Source organism: Microcaecilia unicolor, chromosome 9 (genome assembly GCF_901765095.1).
Source record: "Microcaecilia unicolor chromosome 9, aMicUni1.1, whole genome shotgun sequence".
NCBI lineage: Eukaryota > Metazoa > Chordata > Amphibia > Gymnophiona > Siphonopidae > Microcaecilia > Microcaecilia unicolor.
The window spans coordinates 30,090,753-30,107,319 of NC_044039.1; the positions used below are offsets into that span (position 1 = coordinate 30,090,753).

The 16,567-nt window shown below is 46.4% G+C and overlaps 1 protein-coding gene across 3 annotated transcripts in view; it reads right to left on the minus strand.

The window, feature by feature from the left end:
- Positions 1-255: 255 nt before the first annotated feature.
- DRAM1 (DNA damage regulated autophagy modulator 1) overlaps positions 256-16,567 on the minus strand; it is a 54,666-nt gene continuing 38,354 nt past the window's right edge. For 2 of the 3 annotated variants that reach the window (XM_030215046.1, XM_030215045.1), the window contains 2 exons: positions 1,668-1,760; positions 256-714 (listed from right to left, as the gene is read on the minus strand). In XM_030215046.1, the coding sequence (XP_030070906.1) occupies positions 667-714; positions 1,668-1,760 (141 nt within the window). In that variant the 3' untranslated portion in view covers positions 256-666. Of the gene's footprint in view, positions 715-1,667; positions 1,761-10,057; positions 10,117-16,567 lie in introns of all 3 variants that reach the window. The other variant, XM_030215044.1, reaches the window with a different exon arrangement.

The window sequence follows — 16,567 nt, forward strand, 5'->3', positions numbered from 1 at the left end:
TTGTAATTCAGGGCAGCTACCACAATAGAAAGATTCCCCTCTAACATGTGCTTTGGAAAATCGCCTCATATCCCTCATTTTGACTGACTTGCTCAGATGTTTGGGGGGGGAGGGTTGAGGGCGGCGGGGTCTGCTATTAAACACTAAAAATAATTAATTATGATTTTTGCCTTTTAAGTCTGAAGTTCCTAAATGTTACTCAACTTTTGCCCCGAACCCAGGCAGTATAGTAAAAAGAAAATTAATCAGACCATCTTGTATGAAAGCATATCAAAGATATTTTACCAATGAGAACAAAAAAGCGTTACAATTTCATTATAAAAAGGGCTGGTATAAACCAACCATAGACAGTAGATTTCTTAGTCCACAGGGACTTAGTGGATTGTTGTCACACTTTAGTAACATAAAAATACACACAATATTAAAATTTAAAAAATACCTAGCTCCTGAGACCAATCAAAGCCTCCAGGAAATACAGTTTTAAAATACCACAAACATTATAAATGGTCTTTTTTTTTTCTCCCTGATTTGCTGTCTTTGGTCAAGTACTGGATGTCAGTGCAGAAAAACTGAGGCAGCGCGGTGCCGGACTTCTCCGATCCAGGGCACGATTTCCCTCGTGGAAAGAGCTGAGAGCTGGACAGGTATTATAAGAGCAATTTGCTGTTATCTGAAGTCATCAAGGATCTCTGTTGACACAGTCAAGGTGACTCCCTAGAGCAAAAAGCAGAAGCAGCAGAATGTAATATTGAATAAGTCAACGTTGAGCAGCTGTAGTACAGTAACCATTGCACTAGTTTATTTACAGTGGGTTTTATAGAGACTGGAGGCGTGTTAGGGCAAATCATTAAGGGAATGGCTGGAGTCCTCATAAGTCATCTGTTGGCCTGTAATTTATCTTTTGGTTGTATTTCTTGGTCTCTCTTATCGTCTTATACATTTTTAACCCTTTTCACAAACCTGCAGTAGCATTTTACTAGAGCTGTTCACAGATCGCACTATGTATTAACCATGTTAAGGTTAACGTGAACTGTATTTTTGTAACACAGGTTTACAGGCTTTGTCAGATGGAACTCACATCAGATGCAAAGGTGGACTCTTGCCCTTGAAAGCTCACGCTTCAGTAAACCGGTTAGTCCAGAGGTAGGCAATTCCAGTCCTCGAGAGCCGCAGGCAGGTCAGGTTAATTCCAGTCCTCGAGAGCCGCAGGCAGGTCAGGTTTTCAGGATATCCACAATGAATATGCAGGAGATAGATTTGCATACCAAGGAGGCAGTGCTTGCAAATCTATCTCCTGCATATTCATTGTGGATATCCTGAAAACCTGACCTGCCTGCAGCTCTCGAGGACCGGAGTTGCCTACCCCTGGGTTAGTCTATAAGGTGCCTGCAGCCTCCTTGTCATTTCAGGTCTGAAAAAGATCCCCCAGCATGGAACATTCAAAAATTTTAGCTGCACACACCTCCAGGGAGGTCTTAATTGACCCAGGCTGGGAGCTTAAGTCTCCTTTCATATCTGATATTGGTTCTAAATACTTATAAAGATGCCCCTCAAAAAGCGCTTGCCTCTTCACCCTTACAGCAATTAGTTTTACGTCACCCCTTATTATATATTTTCACCCAACAATACCTTTAAGTGTACATACTGTTTAACCAATTTGCACCAACCTGGAAATCCCTAATGTAAGTTAAGAAGAAGCAAATGAAAGCAAACGCCACAATCCATTCACAGATCGCACTGGTCAGGTGAACAGCATAATCCTAATAGAAAGGAGAACATTCGTCAATTTGAACAGGAGGATGAGTCAACAGGCTAAAGCAATCCCCAGTTTAGAATGATTAAGGGAGATGTTTGCAAGGACAGGAAGCACCTGAAACAGAGCTGCGGGGGGGGGGGGGGGGGGGGGGGGGGGGGCAAAAATCCCTGGGCCTAAGCCTCCAATGGGGGCCCGGCGCTGAGGTCTCTCTCTCCTGCTCCTGACAGGATCCGTGTGATTGCGTCCCAACAGGAGCAGGAGAGAAAAAAACTCCGGTGCCGGGGCCCCCCTTTGAGGCTGGGGATAACCCAGACACAGCAGGACTTCGGGCCAAGGCCTCTGGTTTGGCTGGAGGGGGTCCCCCCCAGCAGAAGAGCTCTTCACTCTGCCAAGAAGCGGCTGCTTTTCCCCTCAGGCCGTGCATGCTCAGTTTTGAAACTGAGCATGTGTGATGCAAGAGAAAAAGCAGGAGCAGGCAATGCGGCAGAGGAAAGAGCAGCGCTGGAGGAAGACCTCTTCTGTTGGTGGGGTCTCGGGATCCCTGCCAGCGAAGGTATTTGCAGTTGCGGTGGCGGGCAGGCAGCAGCACTGACTCAGGTAGAGGTCCTGCTGTTTTCTCTTCCTTCCCCTCCCCTGGTACTACTGGTACCTTACTTTCTTTGAGGAATTCATACGTAGAAATGTGCAAAAAAATTCACAATCAAAAGTTGAGCCAGGTAGATTTCAATCTGCTTGGAGTTCACCAGAAATTCTGGATTTTACCCTGATCTTCTGGAAAAATGTGTCCAATCTTTTCTAGCAGTTATGGATGAAAGTAAATTAAATCCCCCCCAAAATTCTACTTTGAATGTTTAGAAAATCCAAAAGTGAATCTCCAGACCTACCATAATTCCCTTTGGATATTCAGATCATCTAAGAAGCGAATCCATCTATCCAGCAAAATCCATTTCAAAAGAACTGATACAGATTTCCTATCAAAATGGTTCAACATATTGGTTGACAAAACCTCTGGATTTTCCCAAGTTGAACAAACTATCACACTTCTTCCATTGGGTTTATTGAATATCTCTGTTCCTAAAGCTTCAGGAGCTTATGAGGGTACACCATCCTAACTCACTGCAGCATAGTGCATTAAAAACAACGTAACAGGGTGAGTTTTAGGAAACAAGGACAAGACGTGACAATTGTGAGCCCTCCTGGGACAGAGATATATCCAGTGTACCTGAATGTGACTCAACTTGAGCTACTACTGAAAAAGATGTGAGCAAACTCTAAATAAATAAATATTAATATCTTAGGGCCCTTTTACTAAGCTGCACCATGTGCTTCTGCCACACGCAGAGTCCCCTTTTACTGCAGTGGGTAAAATGGAATGGCCATGCAGTTAAGTTCGCACTTGCTGCATGGCCATTTCAGGGGGAGCACTTACCACCACCCATTGAGCAGGGGCGTATCTGAACTGCGGCGGTAGGGGGGGCCAGGGCCAGAGAGGGGGGGCACATTATAGCCCCCCCCCCCGCCGCCGCCGCCGCCGCCGCCATTGCCGATCCCCCTCCCCCAGCCGCTGCCATTGCTAACCCTCCCCCTCCGTTGCTCGCCTACCTTCGCTGGCGGGGGACCCCAACCCCCGCCAGCCGAGGTCCGCGTCCTCCTGCCGCTGCCGGCTGCCTTTGGTCCTTTCATTCTTCCATTGAAGCTGGCGCCGACGAAAAAGTTTCTTTTGAATCTGACGTCGCTGCACGTTGCACGTTGTACGTGCAGGACGTCAGACTCAGAAACAATTTCTGAGTCTGACGTCCTGCACGTACAACGTGCAGCGACGTCAGACTCAAAAGAAACTTTCGTCGGCGCCACTGCTTCAATGGAAGAATTAAAGGACCACAGGCAGCCGGCAGCGGCAGGAGGACGCGGACCTCGGCTGGCGGGGGTTGGGGTCCCCCGCCAGCGAAGGTAGGCGAGCAACGGAGGGGGAGGGTTGGCAGCGGTAGGGGGGTCCAGGGCGAAATCTGCGGGGGCCCAGGCCCCTGAGGCCCCACGCAGATACGCCCCTGCCATTGAGGTAGCTGTAAGGACTCCTGCACTAACCCGGTGGTAACTCCAGCCGTACAAATTACAGGCCTATATTCCGTAGCACCAGAAATGGCACGCACTGGGGGCGAAATTATCACCAGGTTCCTGTGGTAGCCTGGCAAGTTTTGGATTGGCGCACAGAACGCCCATGGCCACACACCAACCCTTCAGTTAAAGGGTCCTTAAGTCTTAAAAGAGCCACAATATTTCTTTGCTTTGAAGACTATCTGATGTCTTAGTAGACACATTTATACATGTATTTTTTTTTTTAAACCACCATTGAAACAAAGCAATTAACTTAGTAGTTCTTTACATTGTCCTAGAGTATCTGGCTATTCAATATGGGTTTCAAATTATTCACAAGAACTATTGTGGACGCCCTAGTGGTTTGAGATGGTATTACAACTTTTGAGTGCAAATACGTCACAGCCTTTGGGTTTCCCTATAAATCAACACCACATAGGGAATTCTCAAGAAAAAGACAATAATGTGATGTTTAACAATATTTTTTATTGCACAAGATGTATAAATAGAACATTTGTTATTAAAATGTTAATATAGTTTAAAATATGACTTTAAAATCTGGATTAAAAAATATGCAGCTGCATTACAAACTATTAAAGTGCAAAGGTGTTGAGATGCACACTTACGTACAAAGTGCAGTTTTTTAAAAATGCATAAGGTAAGAATTGCACAATAATGTTAATGTAAATGACTTTATTAAAGTTTCCATTAAACTTCTTCTTTGGAAAATACATACTAGAATTTTTTTTTTGTTACATTTGTACCCTGCGCTTTCTCACTCATGGCAGGCTCAATGCGGCTTACATGGGGCAATGGAGGGTTAAGTGACAAGGAGCTGCCTGTGCCTGAAATGGGAATTGAACTCAGTTCCCCAGGACCAAAGTCCACCACCTTAACCACTAGGCCACTCCTCCACTGTTGCTACTTCTACATGGAATGTTGCTACCATTGGAGAATTTTGATGGAATGTTGCTACTATTGAGATTCTGTTGCTGTTGCTACTATTTGAGATTCTACATGGAATGTTGCTATTCCACTAGCAACATTCCATGTAGAAGTCGGCCCTTGCAGATCACCAATGTGGCCGCGCAGGCTTCTGCTTCTGTGAGTCTGACGTCCTGCACGTACATGCAGGACATCAGACTCACAGAAACAGAAGCCTGTGCAGCCTTCTACATGGAATGTTGCTAGTGGAATAGCAGCATTCCATGTAGAATCTCCAATAGTATCTATTTAATTTTTGTTACATTTGTACTCTGCGCTTTCCCACTCTTGGCAGGCTCAATGCGGCTTACATGGGGCAATGGAGGGTTAAGTGACTTGCCCAGAGTCACAAGGAGCTGCCTGTGCCTGAAGTGGGAATCAAACTCAGTTCCTCAGTTCCCCAGGACCAAAGTCCACCACCCTAACCACTAGGCCACTCCTCCACTCCATGCATCAACAAATTCAGCGAATTCAGATACAACCAGGAATCTTAATAAGTATAACCTTTCTTAACTTAATAACTTTTCTCTTACTTCAACTTTTCACTCTTTTATTATCTCCAAATTATCCTCTAAAGGACTGATCCTTTGTGTTGTTATTTTATCTTTCAGGTTCCCTAACTAAGATGCACCAGACCCTTTCAGGTAGGTATAAAGAAAACTCTTCCGCAGAGCTAGCCAAGTCCCAAAATATTATGTTATTTTCTTTAGAGGTGCAGAAGTAATCACTTCTTATCTGGAATTCTATCTTGAGAATGCTTTGGTCTTTCTTGCTTGGGGCCCGTGGTGCTGTCTCTGAAGACATGCTACTCCCAATGGCTTGTTACCTGCCTTTACAGTGAACTTAAAAGGAGAAAAAACTCTCTCTCACACTCTTATACAACGTGCTGCGACGTCAGACTCCGTCCAACTGGAAGGGATGCAGCTTTCACAGCACGAGGATGAAGAACTCAAACAAGACCTCGGCTGGGCTGGCGGAGGTTGGGGTCCCCCGCCAGCTGAAGTAATATTTTTTTAAACCGGCAGGAGGAAGCGGACCTCGGGGGTAGATGATGGCGGTAGGCGGGGAAAGGGTTGACGGTGGTAGGCAGGGGAGGGTTAACGGCGGTAGGGGGGGAGGGTTAACGGTGGCCTGGGGGGGGCTATAATGTGCCCCCTCACTCTAGCCCCTGCCCCCCCTACTGCCGAACCTCAGATACGCCAGAAGTGAGAGACCTCCCAACATGCAGTTGATCCTATGTCCTGAGACATTGCAGCCAATCAAGCTCCTGCATCAGAACAAGACTAAAAAGACCGAGGTTTACATTTAAAAGAGCAGTAGGGGGAAAAAAAAAAAGGAAAAGAAACTCATTTAGATATATAAATGCCCTGTTAGACAGAGGCCAGATGGCTTCATAATACTTGGTGCCAATGTTTGCCAACATTATGCAGACTGTCTTTGTAAACAAGCTGTATCCCTTTCAAATTTGTACATGAAATTCTACTGCTGCTTCCGAGCCTCCTAGAAACGATCACATTAGGAAAAGCCATAGATTTCACACGTGCCATGGATTAAATTGGCCAAATCTATGAATAGGTCAGCTCTCCCTAATTATTTGGAGTAGAAGAGTAGAGTAGACTTAGATTCAAATCCTCAAAGCAGCTTCTTGTGGCCTTCGACAAGTCACTTAACCCTCCATTACCTTGGATCCAATGCTGGGCAGGTTCTGGCCGTTCGAATCATAACCTTCCCCCATGTTGGGCAGTAGAGACATAGTGATGCCGCATACACTGTGCAGGAGAAGGCATTGGCAAACCACTCCTGTTATCATACCAAGAAAATCAGGAGGGAGGTCCCTGATTGTTTTGGTCACCAAGAGTTGGTTTGACTCAAGACTATCTGGATTATTTCTTTTTTGAGGATTTAATTTACTGCCATTGAAGAAATGTACCTTAGGTGGTGTATTTAGCAGGGAGAATCCAATGTCCCTCTCCTCAATACAATTCAAAAGTGAGAAATGTTGTATATTAGCCAATGGGATGTGGTGAGAATTGAGGGCTTTTACTAAGCGGCAGTAAGTCCAATGCGGGCATACCGCTCGCTATAATGGAAGTACCGCCAGGCTACCGCAGAAGCCCGGCGGTACTTCCCACTCCTACCGCACCATCATTTCCGCTGCTACAAAAATGTATTTATTTTTGTAGCACCGAACTGTGCCCGGTTACCACCAGGTTAGCGCAGGAGCCCTTACCGCCTCCGCAATGGGTGGCGGTAAGGGCTCCCTCCCAGAATGGGCGTGCCTAACACATGGGTGACCTCGACCCATTTTGGAAAAAAAAGGGCGTCCCTGATGAGCACTTGGATGACTTTACTTGGTCCTTTTTTTCTTACGACCAAGCCACGAAAAGGTGCCCGAACTGACCAGATGACCACCGGAAAGAATCAGAGATGACCTCCCCTTACTCCCCCAGTGGTCACTAACCCCCTCCCACCCTCAAAAAAAACTTTTTTTTTTTTAATATTGGACTCTATGCCAGCCTCAAATATCATACCCAGCTCCATGACAGCAGTATGCAGGTCCCTGGAGCAGTTTTAGTGGGTGCAGTACACTTCAGGCAGGCAGACCCAGGCTCATCCCCCCCACTCCACACCTGTTACACTTGTGGTGGTAAATGTGAGCCCTCCAAAACCCACAACAAACCCAATGTACCCACATCTAGGTGCCCCCCTTCACTGTAGTAGTGGTGTACAGTGGTGGGTAGTGGGTTTGGGTGGGGGGTCAGCACACAAGGTAAGGGAGCTATGTACCTGGGAGCAATTTCTAAAGTCCACTGCAGTGCCCCCTAGGGTGCCCGGTTGGTGTCCTGGCATGGCAGGGGGACCAGTGCACTACGAATGCTGGCTCCTCCCACGACCAAATGGCTTGCATTTGGCCGGTTTTGAGATGGCCGGCCTCGGTTTCCATTATCGGCGAAAACCGAGGCCGGCCATCTCTAAGTCCAGCGACCTCAACATTTAGGTCGACCATCTCTAAGGTTGAGATTTGGCCGGCCCTGACCGTATTATCGAAACGAAAGATGGACGCCCATCTTGTTTGATTATATGGTTGGCTCCGCCTCTTCCTGGTGCCGGCCCCGGAGATGGGCGCCCCCCGTTCGATTATGCTCCTCAGAGTTACTATGTTATCCTTTTCGCTTTCATCCTATATCCCCTTATTCTAGAATTTCTATTGCACGACTTGCCTCCTGTGCATTCATGCCACACAGGTATTTAAATGTTTTTTGTCATCTCTCCCCTTGCATTTGGTCGCTTCTGAGATGGGCGTCCTTAGTTTCCACTATCGCCGAAAATCAGAAATGACCAAGTCTAAAGACGACCATCTCTAGGGACGACCTAAATGTCAAGATTTGGGCATCCCCGACCATATTATCGAAACGAAAGATGGACGCCCATCTTGTTTCGATAATACCGGTTTCCCCACCCCTTCGCGGGGATATCCTGCAAGGACATCCTCAGGAAAACTTGGGCGCCCCTTTCAATTATGCCCCTCCAAGTCTTTTAATATACAAACAAACTGCTACTGACCCAGATATACAGAGCTTGTGCCCAGACATGGCCTGACACTAAATATTAGGGGTCTAAATTAGCTGGCAGTGGACAGTTTATAAAAATGCTGACCACTGCCAACAACGTTTACCCACACGCTTATAAAATTTAGGCCTGACATTCATTCGCCTAGATTTATGAGCCTAGTGCTGAAAATCGGTGCTATTTCTTCTGCCCTAAATCCACCCCTGCTGCCGCAACCTACTGTTGATGCCAAATTAGCATAACTCAAAGAAGCCAAATTAGGAGAATTCTCAAAAATTAAGAGCACAAACCCTTTGAGTATTGGGCTTTATGTGGCTTGGGGGAAAACCTCTCCAATCATTTACACAGTTTATGAATGTTGAAGAATTTGGGACATGGCACATTTATCATGCACATTATTTTGTCCATAAAGGGTTGGATTCTATATATGGCACCTGAAAATTCTGCGTGGAATAAAATATGCCTAGGTGTATTCTCTATAGTACGCTTAAATTTTATAGAATAGGCTTAAATTTCTATGTGGTGTAGAGAATTACGCTGAGGCCTCTCCACACGCCCAAATTTAGTCATTGCCATTTACGCCATGTTTTACTTGGCATTGGCAGAGTGGGTGTATTCTATACCAGTGCGCATAGAAACGCCCACGCCCCACCCATGCTCCCTTTTCAACTATGCAATTTAGAATTTACGCACACATTATAGGAAAGGGAAATGGGCCTTGATATACCGCATTTCTGAGGTTTTTGCAACTACATTCAAAGCGGTTTACATATATTCAGGTACTTATTTTGTACCAGGGGCAATGGAGGGTTAAGTGACTTGCCCAGAGTCACAAGGAGCTGCAGTGGGAAATGAACTCAGTTCCCCAGGCTCAAAGTCCACTGCACTAACCACTAGGCTACTCCTCCACTTCTTATAGAAATCGCTTAGCGAGTTGTGCATGTAAATCTTAATGCCAATTAGTGCTGATAATTGCTTGTTAACATCTAAGAGGACTGATTAGCTAAACAATTAAGTTAAACGCATTGTTATAAAATATGCTTCGATTTCCATGTGGAAATTAAGACACAAAATATAGAATGGGGAAGATGCAATAAATCTATATGGGTTTTCCAAACACAGTGACGAGTTACATACAGCTGTTTGGGCCCATACACATTTTTTTTTGTCCCTCATTTGCTCTCTCAGGCTGGGAAGAAAGGGACACAGAATTCTCTTGGCAAACATATATCGAGAGGTCATAGACACAGACATTTCAAAAAGATTGGAGGAACCAAACATAGCAGATATTACCCTTCCCTGTACCCTCTTTCCCCCCCCCCCCCCCCCCAGCTCAGAAATGTCTGTTTTATCTTGTTGTAAACCACTTCGTTGCTAGTACAGGATCAATGTGTACTATATAAAATGCCTGGAAATATAAATAAATAAATGAGGAAGCCTGCTCAGTACTGCGGGGGTTCAGCACCCTCTGGCACCCACAGAACTGGCTGCTTTTCCACAGATGCTGAAACTGTAAGAGGAAGGAGTTACGCACAACTGATCTAATCCTTCATCTGCCTTGGCCTTTCTTTTTTCACACAAGGAGGCATTACCACCTTGTATAAATACCACATTCCCAGCTTCTCCTTAATGCCCACTAAAGTCATACAGTACCTTTTCGTCTGGATCCCAAATGAGTTTGGTCATGGAGGCAAGAATAGCACATATAATCACTGGGAGAGTCAGGTTATGGAAATTAAATGCATTTGCTTAACCAAGAAACAGTGATTTGCAAAAGCCTTCACACATTATGGACTCTAGTTCAAAATCAGTGTGCCCAGTCAAAACTTAGGTGCCAAAATCGTGTAAGGACAGGACCATGAACTGAATCCTTCCATTTGTCAAAGCACAACTCAGTTAATGGCATTCTATGAAGAACTAGTAAGCATATTCTTCCTATACCAGAGAAACAGACAACGGTGCATGTAATTAAACCCAGGCCACAATGTTTACTCTGTTTCAAGAATTCAAGTTTCTAGTGAAGTTGGTTGTCGGAGATATTTACTGACACCAAAGTTTCAGTTCTCTTGGCAAAATTATTTTCCCAAGAAGACCTTGTACTAGCAGTTTTGAAATACATACACTCACTCCTAACGTCCCAGCTGCAGCTAAATATTATTGTACCAGGAATTTGTATTGTGTTCTGTGGTTCATACAGTGATGGATCGGTAATACTACACTGGACTAGAGTTGGGGTACTGCACTGTCAGCTTAGTCCTGTGCTTTCTAGATTAATCTCACTTGTTAACTCTGGATTTTCCAAGGTTAGAAACCATTGTGCAATCCTACATGATTCACAACCTGACTATGTTAACAATAAATTGAGAAAAAGTTTATCCAAATTACTAGCAGAATGCTTTCCTTATATTTGAAAGCTGATTGCAGTGAAAATCTTGGGAGATGAAGACGCATAACCGCTGCAAGTCTTTGAAATATCTGAGGTTGGGAAGAGGGGGAGGGGCACCTACTTTCACCCCCCCCCCCTCGTCATGGCTATGGCAACCAAGTACTTTAGCCGCCAAATAAGCAATAAATAACTTCCCCTTCTGGCACTGGTCCAGTGTGGGCCAACAATGGTGTCCCAGGTCACAAACATGAGAGACTGGAAATGAATGGTGGCAGGTTGCCCGGGAAACCATCTGCACCGTCCAAATCAATCCTCTTCTGCTGGGTTAACAGGCACATTCTAAAGCCAAGTGTCCTGTTAATCATCTATGTGAAGATACAAATGTTCTCTGATTCATCTACAATTTCTACTCCTATTGGACAGAGCTGAGGTTTCTTGGTTAGCTCACACTGCAAAAAAATGTTCGTGCAGTTCAAAATGCACAATTCTTCCCAACTATGCATGTTTTTTTCCATGAAGAATAACACTTCTTTGTCATTTGAATTTTTTAATACAATTAATCGTGCCGTGAGGCAGGGGCATCCCTAGTCAAAGGCACTTATGGGCCGCTGATCAGAAGCAAATGCAGGCGCTAGAGGCTGTTAGCGCCATATTAGCGCCTGTGTTTGCTACTGCCCCGTGATCAGAGCCCCCGAGCATGTGAAACAACGTGCTCACGGGCTCTGAATGCAACTAGCATGCAAATGCATGCAAAACAGGGCTAAACGTATTCATCCCCAATGATCAGCGGCCAGCGCGCCAAAGATTGGCTTGCTGGCCGCAGCAAACCCTATGCCAGCTCGGAGCTGGCATTAGGGTTTGCATACCATTGGGGAGGAATGGTGAGCTCTGTCCAGACTGCATTTGCATGCTAGCTGGCCCCCATTCTCCCAACGCAGCAGCCCCCCGCAGGAACCCCAACCCAACCCCCCTCCCCTATTTCACTTGACTCGGGCAGGGGTAGTTGGGGTCTGGTGGTCCCATGGACCTCCAGCCCCCGTGTTTGACAGGTCTGGGCTTTTGACAGCCCAGACCTGTCAAACAAGTGTAGGAGGATTGTGCCTGAGTGCATGCTCACAATTGTGTGCTTAAATTTGCATGCAATTATCTCTGATCATAAGTGCGGTAAAGCCCTGCGCTGTTCCAGCGCTATTTTTACAGAGCTGTTTGGAACAGTGCGGGGCTTTTGATCATCTGCCTGTGAGAGCCCATGTCCTAAATTAGCCAGCTTCAGAGTCAGACTGAGGGGAATGAGATTAAGAAGAGACTGAGAAGGAAGACGGAGCACTGCAGTTCATTAAGCAGGAAGATTATTCATAATAATTTGCATAGTGCATACCAGATGTAGGAAGTGCTGTACAGACACACAATGAAGAGGCCTTGCTCCTTGAAGTTTACAAATCTAATTAAAACAAAAAGACAAGACGCACAGCAAATAAAAATAGCCAAGCGGTTGTGGGTAGGGATTAAATAAATAATCATCAAATATTAACTTGGGTTATGAAGGTTGTTACTGCTCAGCCTATTTAATTAGTGCTGATTTACATAGAATATCAACTCCAGTACTGTCATGTCCCCTACCTCAACACAAGCGGCATCCTCGGGCTGCGCAGGGTCCCATCGACACGCACACTTGATTGGCACAGCCCTGAGCCGTGTGTGTGTGGTTCTTCTCTGGCTACAGGCTCCTTGATTGCTTTGCTTCCACCCACCTGGGTCTTCTCTTCCCTCTGCCTGGCTTCCCTTGCTTCTCTCCTATTGGTCTTCTGGTTCCTCCTTCCCCTGCTCTTGTCCTATGGCTGTGCCCCTTTCTCCCTGCTGATGTCAGACGCCAGCACTTTTATCAGCTGAGCTCTCCCTAGACTCCTTGCTTTGGCTTCTACTTTGGTAGGTGTTACTTGCTCAGTAGTGTGCTTCTCCTCTACTTTGTTCTTCGTTACTGACTCTGCCTGTACCTGCTTATTTTTGAAGGAGAAGGGCGCCTATCTTCCGACACAAATCGGGAGATGGGCGCCCTTCTAATGGTATAATGGAAAGCCGATTTTGGCCGCCCTCAACTGCAGTCCATCGCAGGAGCGGCGAACGTTTAAGGGGTGTGTCGGAGGCATAGTGAAGGTGGGACGGGGGTGTGGTTAACACATGGGTGCCCTCGGCCGATAATGGAAAAAAGAAGGGTGGCCCTGACGAGCATTTGGCCGACTTTACTTGGTCCATTTATTTTCAGGACCAAGACTCAAAAAGGTGCCCAAACTGACCAGATGACCACCGGAGGGAATCAGAGATGATCTCCCCTTACTCCCCCAGTGGTCACTAACCCCCTCCCACCCTAAAAAAAAAATTAAAATGATCCCAGTTTTTGCCAGCCTCTATGCCAGCCTGAAATGTCATACCCAGCTCCATGATAGCAGTATGCAGGTCCCTGGAGCAATTTTAGTGGATGCAGTGCACTTCAGGTAGGCGGACCCAGGCCCATCCCCCCTACCTGTTACACTTGTGGTGGTAAATGGGAGCCCTCCAAAACCCACCCGAAACCCACTGTACCCACATGTAGGTGACCCCCTTCACCCCTTAGGTCTATGGTAGTGGTGTAGAGTTGTGGAGAGTGAGTTTTGGGGAGGATTTGGGGGGCTCAGCATCCAAGGTAAGGGAGCTATGCACCTGGGAGCAATTTTTGAAGTCCACTGCAGTGCCCCCTAGGGTGCCCGGTTGGTGTCCTGGCATGTGAGGGGGATCAGTGCATTACAAATGCTGGCTCCTCCCATGACCAAATGGCTTGCATTTGACCAGTTTTGAGATGGCCGGCCTCGGTTTCCATTATCGGCGAAAACCGAGGCCGGCCATCTCTAAGTCCGGCGAGCTCAACATTTAGGTTGGCCATCTCTAAGGTTGACCTAAACATTGAGATCTGGCCGGCCCCGACCGTATTATCGAAACAAAAGATGGACGCCCATCTTATTCGATTATATGGTTGGCTCCGCCTCTTCCCGGTGCCGGCCCCGGAGATGGGCGCCCCCGTTCGATTATACCCCTCAAAGTTACTATGTTACTATATTATCCTTTTCGCTTTCATCCTATATCCCCTTATTCTAGAATTTCTTTTCTATTGCAAGACTTGCCTCCTGTGCATTCATGCCACACAGGTATTTAAATGTTTTTTGTCATCTCTCCCCTCTCCCGCTTTCCCCCTCCCAGTTTGAAATCTGGCTATGCGCCTGTTGTAAATGGTATGTGGGTCCCTAAACTGGGATCATTTTAAAGATCAAAGCATGCTTGTACTTTTCAATCCTGTGGGCTGTTACAAAGTTACCTCCTCTGTTTCTGACTCATCCTTTTCCCATTGTTTTGTTTGTGATCATAAAGTGTACCTGCAATCACTTTTCTATTCTGAGTTTCTCCCTCCCAGAGCCCTGTTGTGAGCAAAGTCTGAAAGGGAAGTCATATTCTGGGTTAATCCAAGCAGGGGAAGAGCATGCCCCATCTGAAACAACAGAGTTCTGTCACCTGCACAGGCAGAGGTGCAGCCGGTCAAAATAGGGAAAAACTCTAGGAACCCTGAGCACAAGGGAAACACTGGGCTTGATATTCAAAGGATTTGGGCTCCTAACTTTGAGAGTTATGCTCAGGGGTGTGCTGGTAAATTTTTAACAACAGGCTCTTTCTCCGGATGTAGCCAGCTCTGCAGTTGGAAGGGCCAGGGGTGGCCGGGTGGGGGAGCAACACTTGCCTCTCTCTCCTCCCTCACTTCGTGCGGGCACGCTAGGCATACCTTTGCTGGCAACCAATAAATGGACTGCCACCACTCCCAACATCTTGCTCTGAGCAGCATGCTGAAACTTCTCACACATGCTGGAGAAGTCCCAGCCTGCTGCTCAGAGCTGGAAACAAAGAGCTGGGAGCAGCAGCAGTCTACTTACTTGGCTGGCAGGGCTCAGCATCCCCACCAGCAAAGTAAAAGAAAATTCAGCAGGGGGCCCAAGTCCACATTTTGGGAGCCAGTTGTTAAAGTAGCCATGGAGGGCCCTACTTTAACAACCGGCTCCCAAAATTCTTGTGAGCCTATGAAAGCCTGCTCCAGCACACCACTGGTTATGCTGCTAAATAGGCCTTTTTTGAAAATGTACTGGGGCTGCGTGCATAAAGTTTTACTCAAAATTTCACTAATCTCAACTTTTGGAGCATAAAAAGTGGGTGGGAACAGGCAGGGCCACCGAGAGACACGGCTGGCCCTGGGCAGTACTGCCTGCCTACCCTCCCACACCTGAGCTGCCATGCCGCACCCCTCCTCCATTCAGGCCATCCCCCCCTGCCTGCCCCCTCACTTTCCTGTGTCTGATTGTTCCTCCCTCGGTCTGTCGTCTCTGGATCCTGTGTGCCAGGACCTGGATTGCTGCATTAACGCGATAACCCTGACTCAATTATATTAGGCTCATAATTCCAGACAAACGAATGGTAGACCTATATTTATAAGCATAAAACTTTTAAGCTCCTAGATTAGGATGATTTTTCAGATGAAACATTATGCTCCTAAATTTGACTGAAAATTGGGTATAAATTTATGAGCCTGCCTTATGAAGAGAGGAGAGAGGAGACATGATAGAAACGTTTAAATATCTCAAGGGCATTTATGTACAGGAAAAGAGCCTTTTTCAAATGAAGGAGAGCTACTACTACTACTACTACTATTTAGCATTTTTATAGCGCTACAAGGCGTACGCAGCGAGGGGCATATGACAAAGATAAGAGGAATAGGCTTAGGAGTAACCTAAGGAACTATTATTTCACAGAAAGGGTGGTGGAGGCGTGGAATGGCCTCCCGGTGAAGGTGGTGGATTTGAGGACTGTTCCAGAATTTAAAAAGGCATGGGATAAGCATGTGGGATCGCTTAGGAACAGGAAGAATTAGAGGTTACAGAGGATGGGTCATATGGCCTTTATCTGCCGTCATGTTTCTATGTTTCTATTCCACCAATGCCTAAGAGCCAACCTCATCAGTGATGTCACAATGGCTCAATTGTCCCATTCTTGGCTTACTTTCCCCCCTTAGTGTGAAGAGTTTCAGTCTCTGGTAACCAGAGCTCATATTGTGATGTCATAATGGGAATAGGCTTAGGAGTAACCTAAGGAAGTATTATTTCACAGAAAGGGTGGTGGAGGCGTGGAATGGCCTGCCGGTGGAGGTGGTGGAGTCGAGGACTGTGTCATGGGATAAGCATGTGGGATCGCTTAGGAACAGGAAGAATTAGGGGTTACAGAGGATGGGCAGACTGGATGGGTCATATGGCCTTTATCTGCAGTCATGTTTCTATTCCACCAATGCCTAAGAGCCAACCTCATCAGTGATGTCACAATGGCTCAATTGTCCTATTATTGCCTTACTTTCCCCCCTTAGTGTGAAGAGTTTCAGTCTCTGGTAACCAGAGCTCATATTGTGATGTCATAATGGGAATAGGCTTAGGAGTAACCCAAGGAAGTATTATTTCACAGAAAGGGTGGTGGAGGCGTGGAATGGCCTCCCGGTGGAGGTGGTGGAGTCGAGGACTGTTCATGGGATAAGCATGTGGGATCGCTTAGGAACAGGAAGAATTAGGGGTTACAGAGGATGGGCAGACTGGATGGGTCATATGGCCTTTATCTGCTGTCATGTTTCTATGCCTTAGGAGCATAAATGTAGGCGCTGAGCATTTTCTGAACACTAGGCTCATTGTTTGTTGTTGGTTTGTATTATGTTGTCATGTGAA